The sequence below is a fragment of the Culex pipiens genome, chromosome 2 (genome assembly GCF_016801865.2).
Source record: "Culex pipiens pallens isolate TS chromosome 2, TS_CPP_V2, whole genome shotgun sequence".
Classification (NCBI taxonomy): Eukaryota; Metazoa; Arthropoda; class Insecta; order Diptera; family Culicidae; genus Culex; species Culex pipiens.
Window position 1 is genome coordinate 44,806,089 of NC_068938.1, and position 22,788 is coordinate 44,828,876.

The window sequence follows — 22,788 nt, forward strand, 5'->3', positions numbered from 1 at the left end:
AACATTTTCAAACAATTTTGTCAACATGAAACTTCAATTAACAAAAGTTATACTAAAAAGTATTTAAATTTTGTAAAATCCATATATTTTACGAAATAACTTTATATTTTTGGTTAAATGAAGTTCAAACTCAATAAATATGCCAAAAATCACTTCCAATTCATGTTTTGAAAGATTTCCATAGATTTTGAAAAGTTTATTGAAGAAAAATCAAAGTGTCTCATTGTTACCCATGGGCCGAAAAGAGTGGGGAACAATGAGACAGCCCTGGATTCTGGGTATATTCTAATTTTTGGTCAAACCTAATAAAAGGACATTGTAGCCCAACTCATGCCCTGTGAAATGACGAAAGAAATTTGGAGAAATATTAGTTTTTGTGTTAATGGTAGCCTATGAGCGAAAATGTAATTTTTAGTCAAAATTTACTTTTACACCCCAGAATCAAACATGTATGAATAACTTTGCAAGGGAGCGTCCATAACCAAAGTCACTATTATGGCAGACGTGTATCTAGTAGATACACCTTTCCCCCAAATATGAGCCAGATTGGTTGAAACTACATCTTTTGAGAGCCATTTTATCATTGTTCCCCGTGTCTCATTGATGACTACTCTACCCTACTGTGAATATCCCATGAAATGACACGTTCCAATTTTTTCACAGTCAAGTAACGAAAAATGGCAGAATTTTGAAACCATTTCGCCATCAAATCGGACGTCCAATTTTACATAAAAGTCTATTTGACACCAAATCACCAAACCATTTCAGGCTGCAAATTATTGAAAAACTCGTCTTTTTTATAATTTTCAAAAATGGAAGGGGTCGTACCACCCCTCCGTCACGAGATATCGAAAAATGGAGCTCGGATTCGTGATCAGAGACCAACATTACTCACTAGGAAAAGTTTCACGTAAATCAAAGAGGGGTCGGGGCAACTGCTGTGTGAGTTGGCAGAGAATGACGCAAAGATTTGTTTATTCTATTTGGCTCAAATTCATTCACTCCCGCAAAAACCACATAAAATTGTGCTGATTCTCTTCTGCCAACTTTTATTGTCAAAAATTATGTGACAATGATTGTCAGAGGTCTTTCACGTAGGTGTAACTGTTTAAAAAAACGCAAAGCATCCCAAATCAACCCCAAAAGACCCTTTTGAAATCTCATCCAAACTGGAAACTTCCCTGCCAGAACCAAACAAATCCCAAATTGCTTCATAATCACTTTCGTGAAAGCTGTGTAAAGCGCAAAAAAAAAGTACCATGGCAGGCAAGGATTTTCACCGAATAACGCAGTCATCCACCTACGCAGCCCACAGTCACAGAGTGGCAGGGGTGGGTGGTACTAAACTTGGCCAAAAGAAGATGGCATCCGAAAGGGCAACAAGACACAAATAACAAAGAAGTGTGGCGCCAACGGGGTGGAAAGGGCGGGGGTGGTTGTAGAGAACCAGACATAAAAAATGCAATGAATAATGGTTTTTTGGAGCTTTCTGACGTACTTTATGCTTATCGTTTAAGAAATTAAGCTAAATTGCTACACACTGAGATGGAGTTGATCGGTTTATGAAACTTTCGTGATGGAAACAGTGTCTCATGTATTGATCCGCCAGAATGCAGCTGTTGTCGTGCTGTTGACGGTACAGGTCGACACAGTTGGTGACCTTGCGGATGAAGACGTCTTGCTCCTCTCCACGACCGTACTGCAAGTGAACTCGATCCAGCAGCACTGCTTGCGAGGCACTCCAGAACCCTGCTTGCAGTAAGAAGCACTGACTCAGGCACGGAGGACGGCCGAGGTCATCCACTGGTTGGGGTGGTGAGCTGGTTAGGATGTTTCGACACAGGTCTTCGATCTGGAGCAGTTCATTCGCCGTCCAAGGGATAAACTGCGGCAGATCGACCAAGTTTCCGTACTGATGATAGTAGCAGTGGAACGTCTCGAAGACCACCGTCAGCACGTCGTACGTTTCGGAACCCGCCACGTTCTGGACTCGAATATCCTGCAGACACTCGTTGGTACGATTCAAGTACCGCTGGTCGGAGCAATCCGGTTGAAAAAACGTCTTTATGACCGCCGCATTGACGCCCTCGCAGTCATCCCAAAACCGCAACATCAGCCCAATACAGCGCACCAGCTGTTTGGCCTGCTCGTCCGCCGGATAACTGCTGACGTCTTGGAATTCCTCCCACCGCGAGTCGTGCACGTTGAGGTACTGGAAGCACCGTTCTTGCGCATCACGGAAGCTTCCCTCGAGCGCCAGCGATGGAGACGTCTTGGTCAATAACACGAAAACGGTGACCGCCACCAACTTCATTGTTCTGCTGCAGCTGCTACTTCTGTTGACCGGAGCGCACACTGGTACGAAGGTGTAATGAGATTAATCACCTGCTGGAAGAGCAATTTATGTGCTCACCATGCTGGCGATGAACGTGCTGCCCGGGAAGGTGAAACACGGAGATCGTGACCGATTTTGAAGATAGTGTGTCGGAGAGGAACCTTCAAACTCTGGTGAAATTGTTTGCTGTAAGCACTTCTGGCGAAAATTTCATCACTATCTGAACCCACACCGTAGCAGAAGCTGAAACTTTTAATGATTGTGTGCGAACTGGCATTATATCAAGTTGGGAGCTTCAGAGTTTGTCGGACCTGGCGAAACATAGATCAAATCATAACTTCCGGAATTTACCGCAAAGCCCAAATTTTCGTGGTGTTCTAGCTAGGCTGGTGCTACCAAATCCGGGATCTTGTAGACACAGCATGTGGCACCGTTGTTAGTGGCCATGCTGGTATACATGGCTACAGAAAATTTATTGTGGCATCCCGACGGTTGAGAATTAATCATGTTGGAGTGCCGGAGTGAGAAACATGTATGTTGTAGCTTGCAATAAGGAAAGGTTTTACAGCAAAACATTTAAAATGTACGCAAAACGTATTTCACGTAGGTGAAATAGGTTGTGGTGTCCGGGATGTAAACGTTTCCACATAGTTTACCATCGATCTAAAAATAAACGTGCAATCCATGATCCGTGGTCGGTGGTGTAAGGCATCAAGTGCGAAGCAATATCCTCGTTCACTCGAAACCTGGATGGTATCAGTTGAAGAGAGTTGTTGTTGGCCTTAAACGGGTGTAATTTTTTTTTCAAAGAAGGGTTGAAGATCTGACAACTCTATCAAAAATTATGAGAACTTTACTGTTAATTATTCACTTATTTAATCCGGATCTTGGCTATTTTGATGAAATTGATGTCCAGATCTTTCATGCGACTCATCATTGAATAAGTAAAAAAAATGATCCGACAACCCAATCAAAATTGATGAGCACTTGAGTTTTAGTTATAGGGGGAGAGGGGGTAATATGCACTCCCTAAGCAAAAACTGTGATTTCTCAACCATTACAGCATTTCTGTGGAAGAATTTTGTTCGATGTTCTAAACCAACTATTATTCTTCGTCATCCATGTGAAAAAAGTCTTAAAAATCCTCAAAATTGTTCGAAAATATCAAATTTCTAAAACATTTCTGATTCATTTCAAACAACCATGCGGGGCAATATACACCGCAACATTGGGGCAAAATGCACTACAACAACGGGGCAAAATGCACCACAACATGGGGCAAAATGCACCGGGTAAAAGCAGTTTTCACTAGTCACCACTAGATGACACCGCTGTTTTTACAAAGGAGCTTCACAGCGGTGCATTTTGCCCCGACTACGCTTTTTGTAGAAAATTTAATTGCAAAATGCATTTAAATGCATTTTTGATGTTTTTGGACTCATCTATCTACAGAATAAATAAGATAATGGTAAAAAATATATACCTCAACACTTACAATATCAATAAATTCTTTTTATATTGTCCAAAAATCATAATGAAAGTTCAATGAAAATTAAATGAAAACACAACATTTTAATGTTTTGCAAATAACTTAAGCTGATTTTATACTACGAAGCTCAAATTTTTCCAGCATGGTTTAGCAATATTAAGCTTCCAATTTCTATGATTTTCTTCCCGGACAATTCTTCCAAATACCGATGATAGCAGGGGGTGCATTTTGCCCCGGGGGTACATATTACCCCCTCTCCCCCTACACTTTTTTGAAGCCGAATCTTAGAAATCCGTAGTAACAGTTCAATAGGGTGAATCTGCGTTTGTAAACAAGCAGTCTATCCCTTTTGCTCAAGAGATAGTTCATGTCAAGTAAGGGGGGATAGACTGCTTGTTTACAAACGCAGATTCGCCCTATTGAACTGTTACTATAGATATTATCAAATCTCATAAAAAGCAATAACTAAATTAAAGAAAAACCAGTCGATTTTTCTGTTTTCTCTTTTTAATGTTAAACAGATTAACAAAATTAAGAAATTTCGCTCTTTCAAGGGCCACAACATCCAACCGTTACAAAAGTCACTCCAGGGAGCGGGAAACAATCCGTGATGGTTGCCTGTTCTGTCCCAACGAGTAACATATCAATCTCAGACCCGGCGCGCACGCGTTGTAAATTTTCACTCAAAACACCATCCTCAACCCATTCCTCCGGAGACCACACGAGACCGGGGGTACACGGCCAAGGATATAGCCCCAGTGCCTGATGGCCGTATACAAGTACCGCAGACGACGCCACCGCACCTTGTCAAATCCGTGCACGCCCCGACTGACTTGCTGTATTTCGCTTGCCTTGCCATCATTCATTGTGCTCCTCCGCTCTGCCAACGTTGCATAAATGCAGGCCAAACATATGCGCGCCCGAATGGTATGCAGCCCGCATCGCATCGCTTGTGTGTACAATGGGGGGATGGTGTGTTTGCTTGCTGCATAAAATCAAGGCGATGATTATCGTCTGCGGCCCCCTCGTCGTTGCATTTGTTCGGAGTCGTCTTCACGGCGTCCTCGATGGACGGGGGTTTTTTCATAAATTACGTGATACCCTCCTAAAATATTTATTTTTTGAAAATAAGAAAAGTCTTCTTTGAGTCACAACCCAGTTTATGGATGACCCCGCCGAGACTTGCTGGGCGCAAATTGCAATCTCTCGTCGGCGATTTTAACCGGGACGGCTGCAAATGAAAATGGCAACTCGCGAAATGAGTGCAAAACGGGAAGCATTCTCCTGGGCTAAAAGCCGACGCTCTCGAGGGGAACAGAAAAGAGTGCATAACTCCAACGGGGAAGAGTTACGAGACCGTAAATCACTCGCGTTCGTTCACGCAATTAGTCGGCACGGAAACGGCGCACGGTTCCGTGGTTTAGCAGCACCACGTTACAATGGTGCGCGACGATGACCCTTGAGGAGGCAGCAGACGCACGGTCCTTGACGGAGAAAGAGCGATTTCCAAGAAATTCCTTCGGACGTGGAATGAAAATGGAGCAGTCATTGCTATGAATCAACCGCGTCAGAGGTTTCAAGCAGGAGGACAAATGCCTATGGGTCTCGGTAACGTTTCAGAAGGCTTTCCCTGTTCATAGGGGTTTGTTCAAATATTACGTCCAGAGATTTTCGGGATTTCAGACCCCCCCCCCCCCCTCCCCCCTGTCACGCAATTTTCCTATACCTTTAACATGGGCTGTCACAAACCCCAGACCCCCACCCCCCTCCCCCTATTCATGGACGTAATTTTTGAACAAACCCTAAGAAGCTGACTGGAGTCTCGTTCGAGCGGAATTTGTCAAGAAGACGAAACAACAAACTGCACTCAAACGCATTCCGGTAGAAGTCCGGTGATAGCAAACAAAAGAGAGGCTATCTTCCGGTGGAGCTGTCCGAAAGTGAATAATCCTGTTTGGGGACGGACAGTCAACTTTAAACAAAAATGCTTTAAGCGTAATACGATTTTCGTTAAAACCTGATGACTTTGCTCTTTCTTGAAAAAGAAATGTGCGATTTTTTTTCTTTTTAAACACACACATTTATGCCATTTACTGGCCAACAAGATCAAATTTAATGCACTTTTAATCAAAATTTCTATTTTGTGGTACCATTTCTCAACACGTTGCTTGTGAACATAGAAGTTGAGAGCTTAACGAAAGTCGCCATAACCATCTTTTCACTTGCGCTAACGTTTTCACAGCGCTAAAGATACCAAATTGCTTCAAACTACCGGAAATATAATCTCTTGCAGATGCTTTAGCTTTTCACTTGAAAAATTAGACCGAATCATGTAATTTATTTGCAAGCACTATCAAAAAAACAAACGCCCGTGAGTCACTTGACGTTTTAACCTATTCTCGTCGAAGGCCGACGAAAACCGAGCGAGAAGCGAAGGCAAATAAAGAACAAAGGCCTGCCACCAACACCACCAGCAGCGCGTGTAAGAGTGAGCCAGTGATGCCAGGAGGCTGGAAACGCTACGTTTTGTAGTCCTAAATGTTTGTTTCAAATAACATGAACTGGCAGCCACAAAAGTGCGCTGAAAGAAAACAATTAAGGCCTATAATGGAAGTTGCTTTTGACAGGGAAGTCTCGTCAGACGAGAATAGACTTTGAAAATATTTTTTTAAATGCTTGTAAGAGAAATAGGAATAACTTTTGGTAAATTAAAATTAAACATAAATGACCAATTCTTACCGAAGCTTCACCAAAATGTAACTTTTTTCAAATTTCAATGTGGTCTTTTAAATGAAAGATTTCATTTTTATTTTGATTCAATAATTGCAATGTGCTTTGAATGCGTTTTCTTACCTCAAACGTCAAAAATATTGACCAAATAAGGTCTGCAAGCCATTGAATGGGAGATGAGTTTTTGGTATGTTGGCCAAAAAATGTCTTCAATTTTGGCCAAAAAATGCTTCAATTGTGTCAAGGTATGATGGATTTGAGGATTTGAACACGCTCTAATCAACAGAAATTAATTTCAGTATTTTTCCTGTTTAGGAATAGAGTTGTAAATTTCAGTATAAATGCTATGAAATCACTCTTAGAAACCAAGCGCTTCCATTGAATTTATCTCTCTCGGAATGAAAACATGGAGGCGCCTGGCTTCTTAGCACAGAATCATGTCACTTATTCCCGATATTTACAACTTTCGCAGGAAATTCACTAAATTTAATGTTGTCGATTGGAGTAAAGTCTATCATTTTTTTTTTTTTCTGTTTGAGTATTAAGACACGGAATCCTGATTACAAGGACTATTGTATCGTGTTACCCATTTTTACTGTTATTAAGCATTTCCAGATCTATAACACAGTTCCTATTGAGAGGAAAGGTGCTGTTCCATCCAGATGCTGTAAACTCCATCCCTTGTGCCTTGTGCGCTATGTATCGCTAGAACCGCGGTGACAATTTTTTCGTGTCATTTTTCAAGCTCTTCCCAGCAGCTATTATTTGCCGCGCGGGGTCTTGTAAAGACAATAGGGGGATGGCGTCGCTATTTTTAGACCACGTTTTCCACTTTTTCTCATCGAAACCGACTGCTTTATCGACTTCATTTTGCTGGGCGAGATAGGACGCCGTCTATTTTTAGACGATGACTCAGCACTTTTACACTCTTGCGCTTAAAAAAACCAGGTGGCAGCACGATGTAACGCCACGTCCCTATTGTCTTTTGTGGTGCTATATTTGCGGTGTTCCCTTTGCTCTGATCTGGACAATGCGACTGGACTGCAGTGCAATACCGATCGGCTGGGCATTATTTACATGCGAAGACACGAGGAAAGTATTTTGGGAAGAGGCGCAAAGGAATATCCCAAGATTGATCACATGCTAGAAGAGCACGTGAAGCAACCGTTTTATACTCATACGGTTGCTGCTACCTCTGAACTTAAACCTAAGGCTGCCACCCTGAGAAGAACCCATGACTTTCCGCTTATGAGGCGAAACCCGTAACCATTCGGCCACAGGAGATCGGCAAAGTCTATCATACCTTGATGAAACTGAAGCTTTTACTGAAATCAACTTCAACTGGTGAAATGTGCAATAAAAATTAAAGTAAATTTTATAATCAGATTTTTGTAATGTTCTAAATCTTGGTTAACAAATGTGAAATGGTCTCTCCGCTTCCTCGATTTAAAATTAAACAGATCAAGCTTATTTTTCATTATTTCACAGTCTGTGGCATGCAGACCCATGCGGGACATAATGACATTTGCGCCCTTCCTCTGAGGCACAGTTAATCATACATCACAAAATTCTGAGCCACTCAGCTTGCCGTAATGACATCTAGTGGTTTCTATTATTGGGTCAGCCTGCTATTTCCCCATCCCAACCATTCACAGTTCCCCTTCGATCCGGGACAACACAAGTTGATCACAACACGTCAACTCCTTATCAGAGAAGCTGTCGTCCCACAACAACCGTCAGCAACTTCTACCCAGATGTAGCTGAGAAAAACCATCCCCCGAAATTCCTACGGGCCATTCCCATCAATGTCATCGTGCTCAATGACAAGCTCAAAGGACACCGAGTGCGCCTTAAGAAATTGAAGGCTTTCGTCGGCGTCATCACTGGTTGTCCTTGGAGCCGATTCTGAGGGCTGTCGAAGGACATTTTGACGACTTGGTTCTCGGGAGGGGGAAATTCAGTATCAATATGCAATAAATCAACCAACACGATGAAGACGATGAACCGAACCCCGTGGTGGTGATGTAACGTGGCGTCCTCTAAAAACGTGAACTGTAAAAACGTGGCCTTGTAACTCGTGGTTTGTTACAGACGTAATCGCTGGATGGAAAACTATAGAATTGGGTAGAAGTCTAACGAAGAAAAAAAATTTGAACTTTTAAAATAAATAAATAAGAAGACTGACGTCAAAAAATAAAGATTTTGACCACCATTTCAATGAAATTATCCCAATTTGTGCTTGTTAACTCAACGCCGTCGCAGGAAAAACTGCCCGCGGAAAGATGCTGAAGAGTGCACGTTTTTTTCGGACTTCCGGAGAAAAGCGGAAAAACAACGAGTGTCGGCGAGGAGCTGAATATAAATCATCGTTTATGGTTCAATTCCACCACCCGATCGGATTGGGTGGGAAGAAGTGTTTTGTTTTCGAACGAATGCGCGCGATTGAGTACAAATTGGAGCTGGAAAAAGAACAGGACATTGTAGACGTGGGGTAAAGGGGAAGATATTTGATGATTCAATATTCATTTCTTGGGAAAGAGTTTAAATGGAATTGACACGAGTTTTTGTGGGATTTTTTCTTAAGCTTTATTGCATCAAGTTTTCAGTCAGTTGATGTCGAAATAAAATGTTTTCAAAAGCTATAAACGAATATCATTAATCTTTTCTTCTTTCAACTTGTTTGGTTTTGTCAACCAAAAGAAAAAGTTTTTTTTACAATAAATCCAAAATGCACGCTTTTATTTATACAATGAGTAAGTGAGATGAAATACTACTGTAACCTTATCATCTCGTAAAGAAGTAAACTGAAATGATTCAAAACTGAACATAATTCGCCTTATCCACCGACATCCTAAATCTGTTCAACTTGTTGATTCACCCGCAAATCCGTTACAAACTAAAACATCCCCCTCCCTGCACAATTCGCTGCCATAATCCGTCGTGTGCCGTTCCTCCAAAGTTAGTTGGCACGCCGGCTTTTAAACCACCATCAAAACCATCCTTCCAGCAACCCTCAGAATCAGGGCAGCGGCCAACTTCTGCTGCTGCTGATGATGACGGTTTGGCGATAAGAACTCTCTCTCTCTAGACGCGGGGGAGGGCCAGCCCGGCGTTAAGAGATCACTGCATAAAAAGATAATACCGTCATAAAACCACACCTTTTCAGCTCCCAGCCCCAGTACAGTCATCCCACATATTCGGAACGGTTTACAGATCGGCCAACGCTCAAAAATCATAGCAAATCGATAATTGAACTTAATGATTCGCTTTTACCTTCATTTGAAAGCTTTTCTTGCGATCTTTCGAATGATGTATCGAACAACTGCAAATTTTAACTTTTATATCAAGTTTTTGAAGAAAAACATTGACCCTTGAAATCCACAAATTCGGAACACTTTTTTCTTACGGATGTAAACAAACTTTGGGTCTCTCCGTGAGTACATAATTTTTACAAAATAATGACTTCTCGCACTGAAACCAACGAAACTCAAGCTAAGTTATGTTTTATAAGTGGTCTGATAACTTTTTTGTTAAAATATCAGTTAAATTCAGGTGTTCCACAATGGTGGGAGGCACAATAACAACCCACAATTATGGAACAGGCAATTTGGAGGCAGTTTTTTGCTGCTCTGGATAAAATAGTCTTGAAATGAGGTTTTTTGTTCAAAAAATACTAATTTTACTAGTGAAATAGCAAGATAATGTCCAAATGAAGGCCCTAAAAATAGTAGGGTCGACAGAAAAGCTACATTTGCCATGTTATTGATAAATTATCACAAAAGTGTTCCGAATTTGTGGGTGTTCCGAATATGTGGGATGACTGTACGAGCCAAATCGTTGTAAACTTACTGAAGAGGGCGTAACAAGGCCGAGAGGTTTTAGTGGCATTTTAGGGGTTGTGGCTTTAACATTATCTCAAATAAAGAATCCCGAAATTCAAAAATAAAATAAATCAGAAATACAAAAAGAATTAATAAATCAAAAATTCTAACACTAAAATTAATAATAAAATACTAAAATACTAAAATACTAAAATACTAAAATACTAAAATACTAAAATACTAAAATACTAAAATACTAAAATACTAAAATACTAAAATACTAAAATACTAAAATACTAAAATACTAAAATAATAAAATACTAAAATACTAAAATACTAAAATACTAAAATACTAAAATACTAAAATACTAAAATACTAAAATACTGAAATACTAAAATACTAAAATACTAAAATACTTAAACAGGGTAATTCTCCGCAAACTTACATAGCAGTTGCCCTGACCCATCTTCGATTTGCTTGAAACTCTTTCCTAAAAGTTAATTGTTGTCCCTGATCACGAATCTGAGCTCCATTTTCGATATTTCGTGACAGAGAGGCCCTTTCATTTTTGAACATTCGAAAAATGACGATTTTTTCAATAATTTGCAACCGTATGTTTGGCATGTTAAGCACTCGCTCCAAACTCCATCTAATTTGCTGATTTTCACTATTTAAACAAGTTACTTTGTAAAACTGTTGATAGAAACTTGCTTGCTCACTTCCTATTGGGCTATTTATCACTCGATTTCAGTTGAAACGCTTTTTTATCAGCTTTAATTTAACGTCCAATTGCTGATATGGCAACATTAGAGGCACGATGGAATTAGATGCTGTTCTCCTAGTTTCTGAAAATGATCAGTTGGCGAAATTCAGTAAAGTTAACTGAATTCAGTCGTGAGAATTTGGTAGATAATTAAGGTTGTCACAGCTATCGAGGACTTGAGGTACCACCTGGTGTAATTAAATTGAACGGACCAGAGTGGGGTGTTTATATTTATGACCCACCCCTCTTGTAATGATTAATTTACAACCCAGTGGGGGTATTTGCTGTTGCCAGATTGTGTTAAAATGGGGTCTTCTCCATGGAGTTTACTACCGCCCTGACAGATTTCTAATTAATAAACGTTGATTTAATCGCACAATTAGACACGGCAAAAAGTGTGTCCTTCACAGCTGTGTTACCTCGCAGTAGATCGACATTATCGGAATACTAATCAATGCCCTCTTCCCTTCTTCCAGGCCTCGACGTCGGAGCTGCTAAAGTGTCTGGGTATGTTCCTGCATGACCGGTGCCGAAAACTGCGAGACTTCCAGGCAGGGGACGCCGTGATGTGGCTGCGGGCAGTCGACCGGAGTCTGCTACTACAGGGATGGCAGGTGAGTTCTGCCGATAAAGTCGGTGTACACACGGAGTACACGCAATATGCTAAGGAAAGACTGTCGGCGCCATCCGGAGCGAGATAAAAATAGAAAAAGTCCTTTGGCTGTATGTAGTACATGGCCGGTGTAATAGTTGGACACACCGACCGCAGCAAGATATGCGCTGGTCACCGGGGAATAGCGAATAGTTGGGCTGGGCAGGACCGGTGCTGGCCACAGAGTGAGATGGTCGATTAGTTTATTGGTCGTGGCATGCCACCGAAGGCTGTCGTGACCTTCCGGCGTGAATAGTGAAATGTAGGACGGCGGTCGTGGAGTTCAAACAGTTAGCTGTCTTAAACTAAACAAAACTTATTATTTTAATTTTATTTGATGTTATTTATGATATTTGAGATAAATTTCAAAAAACCAAAGGTATTCAAAATTAACTTAATTTAACTTTCATCTTCTTCAAATTAGGGTTCTAAGCTAAATTAAACCCCAACTTTTCATCTGGCATTTCTTAAAATTACCCTACCAAGAGTCAAGCTTTGATGTTGCATCAAGTTTCACACAAATCACCGAACCGAAATGCCTTCCCCCGGGCAACTCTGGAGCGCGGTGCACCAGTAAATTTGTGGCTTTTCCATCCGTATCGCCCACTTGGGTACGCTTCCCTGAGCCATTTGCAGTTTAATTGAGCTTCTCTGCTGCTTGGGGTTTGGCTTTTCCCTTTTGGGTGGTGGTGAGTTCGTTTGAAGTTTGTCTTACTTGAAGAATTTTCCGTTGAAGTTGTTTATTTGCTTTGCCTGTATAAAAAACGTGTTTAAATCAAACATTGAGTGTTGATCCGCCACAGGATTAGCTTCCTCTAAAACATTGCTCATTGATGCGAAAGCTGAGTTGGAAAACAATCACGGCGTCAGCAGCAAAAAAGTCGAACAATCCGATAAACTATAAATCCATCACACAAGTGTCGCTTTTATTTCGAATTCTGCACCCGGGAAAACGGCAAGCAAATTGGTGGTCAATTTTATTTTCCCGCTCGAATGGATCGATTTTGTGCATTCACGAGTTTGCCCGGCGATTGATGGAGAGCTTTTCTCGATTGAACAGATTGAAATCGATGAATGGAAAAACTGCTGCCGCGGCAGCTGCTGTTTGTGTGGACAAGGCACAACTGCGGAACTATTCCGGGACGATTTTTTTTCCTATTTTTAAGAGTCCAACAATCATGATAAATAGTTGGCATGTGTAATGTATTCAAAACAATTCCGACACTAGCAGGAGCGCTCAGCTGGAAACCATTCTAAATGCTAATGTCCCTGAGTGCTCAAGAAGCGGAGTTTTGAAAAATATTACACTATAATGTAAGAAGATCTTTATTTACTTTAATCGTTTACTGTGTTTTTTTTTCTAATTTTCCTGTGTTTAGGTGAACAACATTTATTCATGAAAGACTATATCGTTGTCACACCACCAACATGTTTTTCAAATATTTTTAAGATTAAAAAATGATAGTTAATTATAAATTCAAATTAGCATGCTTGTAGTTATCGTCATGAAATATTATATTTTATAATTGATTAAAGTAATGTTGATACACTCATAGTTATAATTCAATAAAACATATTATTGATCATCAAGAACGTTCACTAATAATGTACTCATCAAAACAAAACCTACTTCTGCCCAATGTGAAAACACAATCAATCCTTCAACAAGCTTGGCATGGCACATTTTTATTCTAATTGCAATGTCACAAACTTGCCAAGTCACAAAATTTGTTGCCCTAATATTTTGACCGAAAAATATGCGCATCATTTTCAAATTTGTCACTTCCAGGAGATTTTATATTAATTTTAGTTAATTCAATGTTTAATCAACAGGCTTTATTCAAACAGGAATAAGCAGATTTGCGTAGCAATATAATCAAATTGTTTTGTAGGAAAATAAATAGACCAAATTAATTCGTCTACAAATAAATAAATAAACGTAAAACTCAAGCTTATCAAAGCAATCTTTATTCGTTTGTTGGTACAATGTCACCCCTTTGGCTCAAAGTCATCCTATTTTAAGTTATTTTTGTGCAGTCTAGTTTTCCTTGACTTAAAATTCCCTGAAGTAGGAGTTTTTTTTTTAATATTGAGGTATAAACTTGTAAATAATGTACTTAAGTCACTTGACTTAGGCTTAATCCGGCTAAGTCAGTGCCGTAAATCGTTTTTATATCATTCTGCTACATGTTAGTACAATTTAAAACCATGACCAGTAACGTTTTGGAGTTAAAACATTGAAACTTTGATCTTTTCCTATGCATTTTACATGTGATTTCTCCTTAATTTGTACTCAAAATACTAAAACTGACCGTATTCGAAATTTCTGCCGGCAAATATTTTGAAACTCAGCCCAGAGGTGCAGAATGGTCCCAGAAACCATGTCCAATCATTGGTTTGGGTGGATTTTTTTTTTCATAACAACGGTCTGTGGGGGACCCGTGTAGCATTGTGCAAATTTATTCAACTTTAAACATCCCTTTTCCAAAAAGGATCAGGTTTTAGTTTAAAAAATATTATAGATCTTTTTTTCAACAATATAACTTAATTAAATACAAGAACTAAGGTTGATGGAAAATTACAATTTCGCTGATATTCAAATGATAAAGATTTTTTGCCTAAAATAGAACAAAATGTGAAAGGACAGCTTAGGGTTTTGTTTTATCGTTGTTGTTTTGAGGCAATTCTCTGATTTTTTTAAATGTTGTTACTCAATTACTTTGTTTACGAAATTATAAGGAACAAGTCGAGTTTTGAAACGGGTTTCCTAAATTTATGCCATAATTCCAAGGAACACTTTGAGTTATTATCTACGTTTTTGTAGGCAGACTTTTCTTAGTGTTTTTTTTTTTTTTTTTTTTTTTGTTTGAATGAAACTCTGTGCATTCTTCGAGTATTGTTTTGAAAAGGACCTATAAACATATGAAAGGCAATATTTCATAGTTCCTTTAAAAAAAACTCTAGATTTATTCCCTACCTTATAATGTGCTCCGTTTTCATAAACATTTTTAGATATTTTTTCGAAGAATGTTATTTTTTGCAATTAATAATTATTTCATGATGAAAAAAACCCCCGGCAAAAATATTTTCTGAGTAAATTTTCTACAATTTTCATTTTTTGAATAAGTTGATTTGACTGCTGGGTACTGAGATGTAGCCTCAGAAAGTATAAATTTTGAGAAAAATTAGTTCTTGAGTTTTATTTGAAAAGGTCCTATAAACATTGAGAAATCCATAGCTTATAGGAACTTTACACAAAAAAGTTTTTCTCAGTGTAGCCTAATTCAAATCAGTATATCTAGGAATTTATAGGTTTAATTTGTTACAAAATTAGTTACAAAATTATTAATTTCTGTTTTTTTTGCTCTTTTCAATTTAAATAATTGGAAAATTTTATATTATTTTAATTCTTTTGCTTTTACTTTTATACTACTTTTAATACTTTCTTCAATTAAATTTTTTTTTTTAATTTTTGGCATGAGTAGTTTTTTTATGAAGTATTTAAAAATTGCAATGAATTTATCAATTTCCAAAAAAACACCTAAACTGCATTTATTTTGTACACAATCCTATTTATAAAAAAACAACGCATCTATGAACAAAAATTACCTTTAAAATTTGATTTCACAATCTTTTTATTTTTGGCCAAAAACGCACTCCGGTATCAGATTTTGGCTCAATTTTTACAATTTTAACCCACAAAATAACAACTGTCAACAATGTTGAATGATTTTATTGATATTATCGGTTCTTAGATTACCTGCGAACATAACATTGATAGAAGTTTCATAACATATTTTTACATGTCGTTTTCATCTATATTTTACGTCAAAAATCAATCAGGCCCGCGAGCCAGACCAGTCGGAGAGGAACTTTTCCGTGTATCATGTACCTGTTTTTTTCTGAAAAGTTTAATAATAACCTGCAACTTTGCCAAAGACAGCAAAGCGATCCAAAAATCTCTTCTCAATTTTCGAATATTCACATGCATGGAGCCTTGTATAGAAAAACAAGTTAAGCAAAAAAAAATTACATTAAGGGGAAAAAATTTCATTCTAATCAAAAACCTTGAAAACATTTTGTGAAAATCTTTTGAACAGGAATTTTTGTGTGAAACTTTTGTTACTCCGCTTTAGTATGGCGTACGTGTGTTTGGATAGCACAAAAAATCCAAAACCAAATGCTGAAAAGTTGAACTTTTCGACACTGTTATTTTTGGTGATAGTTGGCAATTTCATCGGAATATAATGACAGGAAAAGTATAAATTCTTAAAACGGAATTGTAACAAAATGTGTTTCAAGGTGTATCCATCCGATTGACTCTAAAAACTAACTTGGGAAAAAAGCACTGGACCTTTTCTGACGTTTTATTTCTATACAAAGAAAAGTTTACTTTGTATCACAGTCAATTATAATTTTGCTGAATTTAATAGAGCTTAAATTGCTAAATTGCATGTAAACAATTTTAGAGAATCTTTCATCAAATTTACAAAGTTCTTCAATAGCATTTCCTCCAATGTAACATTTGAAAAACATATTTACCAGCCTCTTCTTCTTTCGAAGCAAAAACTTAGCTCGAAAACGAGATTAGAACTCGTCCTAATGAAATTTTAATTGAAAATGCCGTATCTGGCTCGGTCAAATTTCCCTCTCCTCCCCCAAAGAGTCAATCTCTGCTACAGTTAATCGTAGCTATATTTGAAAATGCTTCTCTCCTGTTTTCATCCTCGCCAGACATTCATATATATGGGGATGTGGCTCAGGACAACAGCTTCCGGAAATCTGTGCCTCCATGCTTAATTTGGCTGTTTGTTGATTCGGGCTGATGTTTCAACAAACTGGAGTGGGCACCCACAAAACCATAGAATTCACAAGGAAAATGTATCCGGAAAGTTGCGAAAAACCCCGTTTCCTCACAAATCGCCAAATTGAATAACCACCATTTTTCATCCTCTTTTTCCCTGATTCGGTTTCGGTGGCTACGACGAATTTTTCATGTTTTTCGCCGAATCCCTTCTCGCCAAATGTTTATTCATGAAAATTTTATCCTTTTCTCACGCCCAACTTCTCCGTTTCCCACTTTTTTTTTCAGGACGTTGCCTTCATCAACCCGGCGAACGTGGTGTTCGTGTACATGCTGGTCCGGGAGCTGGTCGACGGCGAGGAGACGAAGGAAGCGGAACTGCAGGCGGCGGTGCTGACCTGTCTCTATCTGTCCTACTCGTACATGGGCAACGAGATTAGCTACCCGCTGAAGCCGTTCCTGGTGGAGGACTCCAAGGACAAGTTCTGGGACAGGTGAGTTTTGGGGTTCGGATTTGGGTGGGGGGGGGGTCTGCCTGTGTGGATCAATCGGACCGCGCACTGGACTCACAATCCAGAGGTCGCCGGTTCGAATCCCGAGGCGGACGCAAAAAAATTCTAAGTGTAAATATAGGTATTCGGTGCCCTCTCCCCGTGCCCATACCTTCACAATTAGGAGACCCGGGAGGCGGAGTCTTGTCGCAAAAAGATTGATACACGCCTGTGGATCCGTTGACGAAACCGCAAGGTTTAAGAGGACCACTTTTTTTCTTTATTCTGTTGGGAGGTGATTGGGGAATATGATGAGACTCTTCAAAGAAGCGACAACGTTGAATTTAATTCCTTACGGAGATACCTGATACAATGTCAATAGGAGCGATAATGAGTTTATTTTTGAAAGGAATTGAGTAGTTTAGTCTTAACACATTTTTTTATATGCTTTTGTAAATTTGTGATGAGAACATTAAATTAACAAATTTACGTAAAGTATTCAACTTTGCATTTAAAAAAATATTCTCTGCTTTTGAACTGAAATAACTTTGCACGTGACCTCGTGGGCACTCTTGGCGTATGTCGTCGTCACAAATGAAGGATATCAATTTCTTCAACGTCACCGGAGACAACGCGACGTCAGCCATGAACTGGACCTCTCATCTTATGAGCAATGCAAAAAAAGAAGAGCTTTCCTAATTAGATTTCCGTACTTTTTTCCTCCTCCCCTCCAGATGCTTGCTCATCGTGAACCGGCTGTCGTCCAACATGCTGCGAATCAACGCCGAGCCGGGCTTCTTCACCGAGATCTTCACCGAGCTGAAGGCCTGCGGCATGAACTCGGCCAGTTCGAACCCCAACGGAAATCTGCCGTGCGGTGCGGCTTGACGCAGCAACTCGGCTAGCAACAACAACAACAACAACAACAACGGAACCAGCACCAGCCGCCATCCCCGCGAGGTCGTCGTCCGGCTGTCGATCGCCGGCCAGCAGCAAAAGTACCAGCACCAGACCACCCTCCAGGAGCTGACGAGCGTGGTCTGAGCGGGAGGATTGCGTTTTCGGGAGGACGACAACCACTACCTTCACCGCGGAACCTCTTCTACGAATACTGCAACCAACCATCACCCTTCTTAGTTCAGAGCTCACCACCAGTCAACGACCATTCGGCTCCACGGGGTTATCTTCGGAGGGTAGCCTTGGTTTGGTCGGTCGTTGTCAACCCCTTAGATCCTAGATACGCCACTGCTGAGGTTCAGTGGGTAGTTTTAGGGTACAAAAGGCACACCCTTAGTACACGCATGGAACAAAGTTCATGTGCATTTCCCCGATTCTCCAGAAAGCTTAGGAAAACCCATAAATTCATTGATTTAACAATTTTGCATGCTTACAGAATTAATTTGATCGAGTTCATGTTTGTTTGAAATAATCTAGTAGTAATTTTTTAACGAAACAATAATTTGTAAAATGTATTGCTAAATTACATAGTTTTCTGTAATTTAGAAGGCGGGAAGTGTTGATGTTCCACTTTTTTCATGGGATAAGGGAAATTCTCCACTACGTCTCTCTTGGAGTTGGATGACTTGGAAACGAAACAAGCAAAAGAAAATCTCTCCCGAACTTTTCGAAAAAAATCAATCAGCAGATGATTTTTTTTTGTGATTCATATTATAAACACCACCTAAATCGCTTTGTTTACAAACATTGTTCATCTACGAACAGTGACAGGTCATTTTTAGACGTATGACGTATGAAATCGATGTTCCGCCGAATAATCCCGGTAATGATCTTTTCAGTTTCCTTTTACCGATTTTTCGTAAGCGAGAGAGGATAGCCAAGTTCACATTCGATTTTTTCGCTTGATGAGCGTCGAAAGAATTTCTTTTGATGATTATTCTTCCATTGTTGATCGTAGGGTTTCTTTAAATTCCGCAAAAAAAAATATTTATTTGATTAATTAAACAGAAATTGAATTGCGTCAGAAAAACTGAAATTAATAAGCTGTTTTATCGGATGTAAAACAAAGAAGTAATTTATTCGAAAATTTAAGAATTGCGCTGCACAGAAAACAGCAAAATTAATTTCTAGAAAATTCCATCAAGCTGAAAAAATAATTGTGAAAAGGGGAAATGAAAACTCTGAATGGGTTGACATAATTCACAAAAAAAAAATAACAAAAAAACAAACACATTTTCCTCATACCGTAGCGAAAAGAAGAGCGACGAGAAAATTACAAAAAAAAATCTCCTCCCAAAAACCCGACCGTACTATAAAAAGATGGCGGCGCGCCAGGAAAAAAAAAACAAGCCGGAAATAAAACTAGTCTCCAGCGCTGGTAATATCCAGTTCTGTATAGCGAGTAAGTGAATGTTAATGTTTGATTTTAGTGGTTAATGAAAAACGGGTGCTACCCGGAAGAATGGAGTCAGATGAAGCAAAAAAGGCAAAGATGTTAAATTGAAATTACTGTTGCAAAACGCATTAAATTCAATTTATAAGCTGAGCAGAGAAATTCGTTGTGCAATGGTTGAAAATGTGGTATAGTTACGCTAAGTTCGGTTATCAGAGAATTTGTTTCAAGTCGAATAAATTACGCAGTTATGATCTCAAAACTATCATTTACATTCCGTTAGGTAATATTTGATACATATCAGGAATGTACGAAACTAAATACGTAATAGAAAAATACAAACAGCTTTTAGTTTCCCCTCAAATTTCAATCAAAGGCAAACAATTTAAATTAGGTTAACTAAAATATTCAAAGTTTGATTACTTGTAAATAAAGCTAAATTTTTATCTGTCGACAATGCTACTTAACGCCACAGTCTCATACCGTAGAATAGTCCATCTTCAGACACGCAATTCCATCCAGCAAATTTAGTTAATAGATTTTATCACGAAAAAAAAACGCTCACTGTTTTCACTAGTTTTAACATGTATCGTATAACTGTAACCATTAAACAAATGCATCAATGCAGCTCTTTTTAAAGATTTCTATTATTAAACAAAAATATTCTGTAAATATCATTCCACTCGTGTTAAAACACTATAATTACCGTACTTACTTTTGCTGTGAAAAATCTTTTCCAGATCCTTGGTTTGATGAAAGTCAGAGGTTTGAAAAGGCTAGAACAGTCACACTCGTGAGAAAAAGAAGATTTTCAACCGTTCACTCGATTTGGCCGGAATATGTGCAATTTTTCAAACATTAGAAAAGCAAAAAAAACCTAAACTCAAACCCAACTGTTCTTTGTTGGGAAGGAAAAAGTTTACCGCTAATCAAGAATTATTCGAATAGTTATAGAAAGAGACAGTTTTGTGAGAGTGATTGAGTGCTATACTTAATAGCGCAAGTCGACGGTAACATTTCAAAAGACATCATGTACATTATGACACTTTCTGGGTTATTGCATATTCTGAAAGTACTCCTAATAAGCTACCTCTCCACCAAAAATGAGCAAAAGTTACTTCAGTAAAGTCTGTTTAATCATGATTTTAAATAAAGTAATATAAAAAAAATCTCTGCCATCAGCAGTCTTTGTTTATATAGCCCTGTCAACCTGTCAAACAAAAGACTACATGAACCTCGTGACGGAAAAAAAGCAACATGAACAAAGCGCCATGTACAATCGGCGAAGAAAACCGAATCATAACAAAGCGTCCCCCTCAACGCCAGCAGGGTGATATAAACGTTGGTGATTTCAAAAGAAGTTATGTTTGTTTTTCTCAAATAAAATTACGGAAATAATGTTTTATTGAATTTGGATGATCAAGTATCAATAAAAGCAACGTTTTTCATCGTTTGTTGTCATTAGAACACCTTATTTTGCTTTTATATTAAAATGGGAATTGAAAATGGATGCTCAACATTCAAATGCGTTTTTCTCAAAACGCATAGTTTGTACATGATGCTTTTTGAAATGTTGGCGTCGAAGTGAGTGTTCAATAAAATCATATTACTTAGAAACAGAGTTTGAACATTTTACCCACTAACGTTTAATTTCTCTATTGTCTTTTGAAATGTTCTGACACGATTTCTTTGTTCGTCCAAAAGTAAAAATCTTCCATAGATTTCTATAATTTGTTTCAGCTAAAATCTGGTTTTTAAAAGACAAACTTTAAAAAAAATCTCTACTTATCTTGACAAAACGGAAAATATAAACACGCAAATTAACGGCAACTATTTGAAGGAAACTGAAAGATGATTGAGACACAAAATAGAAAGAAAACTAGCAGAGAATTTGTAGTAGTGTGATGAATTAAGAAAATGAATAAAGGTTAGATCAATGTTCCCTGAAAAAAGCCTCTTTCAGGGACAGGAAGAAGAAACCGAAGGAGATTCGAATAGTTCTTTTTGTGCAATCTAAGCAAAGTAGTGGAAAACAGACAAAAAAAAACTAAAACCCAACAAGGTAATCAACTGAAAGAAGACAAAACACACACAACACAACTAAAAGATAATTACTAGAAGACAAAAAAACATAAGCGATGCAAAAAAACACAAACTCACCCAAAAGAAAAAAAAAAACTGTTGAATGTTGATTAAAAGACAAAGTAACTGAAATAAACATAATAAGAGTTATTAACAAATTGGATTGCCCGTTGAGAATCGGAGTACGAAAATGCTGGACCTAAGCGTGATCGCAAAGAGTTTCAATAATTGGTAAATAAGAAGAAAAAAATGGAGTAAGAATCCCAAAACAGAACAAAAAAATCGAGCATAATTTTACAAAGAGCTACAGTTCTTTGGCGAATGCCACAGACCAATAAGAGAATTAAACTAGAATCGAAAGTTGTTGAAAAAGAAAATAAAAATTTAATAGAAGCGATATTAAACGTTTGCTAGAGAGAAAACAAAAACAAACAAACATAACAAAACAACCCGAATTGGCATTTTTGAAGAGCTCCAGCTGTAAAAGCCGTTAAAACGATGTTCTCAACTTGGATCAGATAACACAAACCCGTTCCACACACTCACACAAATACAATTCTTACATCCAACATTTAGTAAATTTGATTGCCAAAAATATACTACAATTCCCGATTTGTAAGTAGTAAGAGGAAATCATCCAGTGGAACAACCCGATAGTATCTACTTCTTCAAAACAACAAAAGAAAAGCATTGTGCTGACGAATAGAAGAGAAAAAAAAACAAAACTACAGATCCAACCACTCAGTCGAATATTTATTGTTAGTCGAAAAAGAACCAGACAAACTGGCAAAAACAATGCAGTAAGTGAACGAGAAAATCAACAAGCAAGAGAACGTAAAAAAAATGCAACACTGTGACACAGGCTAATGAGGATATGAGAAAGAAGAGAAAAAAAAAAGTAGTGTAAGAGGTTAAAAGTGAAATTTAATGCAAACCAACAACTTATTAATCCAAATCGACGAATTACTTGTGAGGAAGTAAGAATAAATAACAAAAAATATATGATAAAATAATACTACTGATTAAACAAATTATAATTTTTTAAGTAGAAAAATAAAAAAGGAAAAATACAAAAAAATAGAAATCCTGGTGTTTTATTTTCTACATTTTTACAATGCACAGTGGTCCAGATCGCAAAATTAAGTGGAAAATGGATTTTTCGAAAAATGGTTAAGTTTTGGAGCTTTGGTGTCTTCAGAAGAGTTGTTGCATATGGAAAGGGGCAACTTTTGGTTTGGTTGAAAATTAGGGTGGTTCACGATTAGGGTGA

General features: G+C 38.3%; 1 protein-coding gene and 1 pseudogene across 1 annotated transcript in view; one reads left to right on the top strand and one right to left on the bottom strand.

The window, feature by feature from the left end:
• LOC120423477 (putative uncharacterized protein DDB_G0286901) overlaps positions 1-22,403 on the top strand; it is a 68,096-nt gene extending 45,693 nt beyond the window's left edge. Inside the window, exons 3-5 of the mRNA XM_039587313.2 lie at positions 11,616-11,753; positions 16,884-17,089; positions 17,821-22,403. Coding sequence (XP_039443247.1) covers positions 11,616-11,753; positions 16,884-17,089; positions 17,821-17,974 — 498 coding nt within the window. The 3' untranslated portion in view covers positions 17,975-22,403. The remainder of the gene's footprint in view (positions 1-11,615; positions 11,754-16,883; positions 17,090-17,820) is intronic.
• On the bottom strand, positions 1,172-2,856 carry LOC128092800 (general odorant-binding protein 45-like; annotated as a pseudogene).
• Positions 22,404-22,788: the final 385 nt, after the last annotated feature.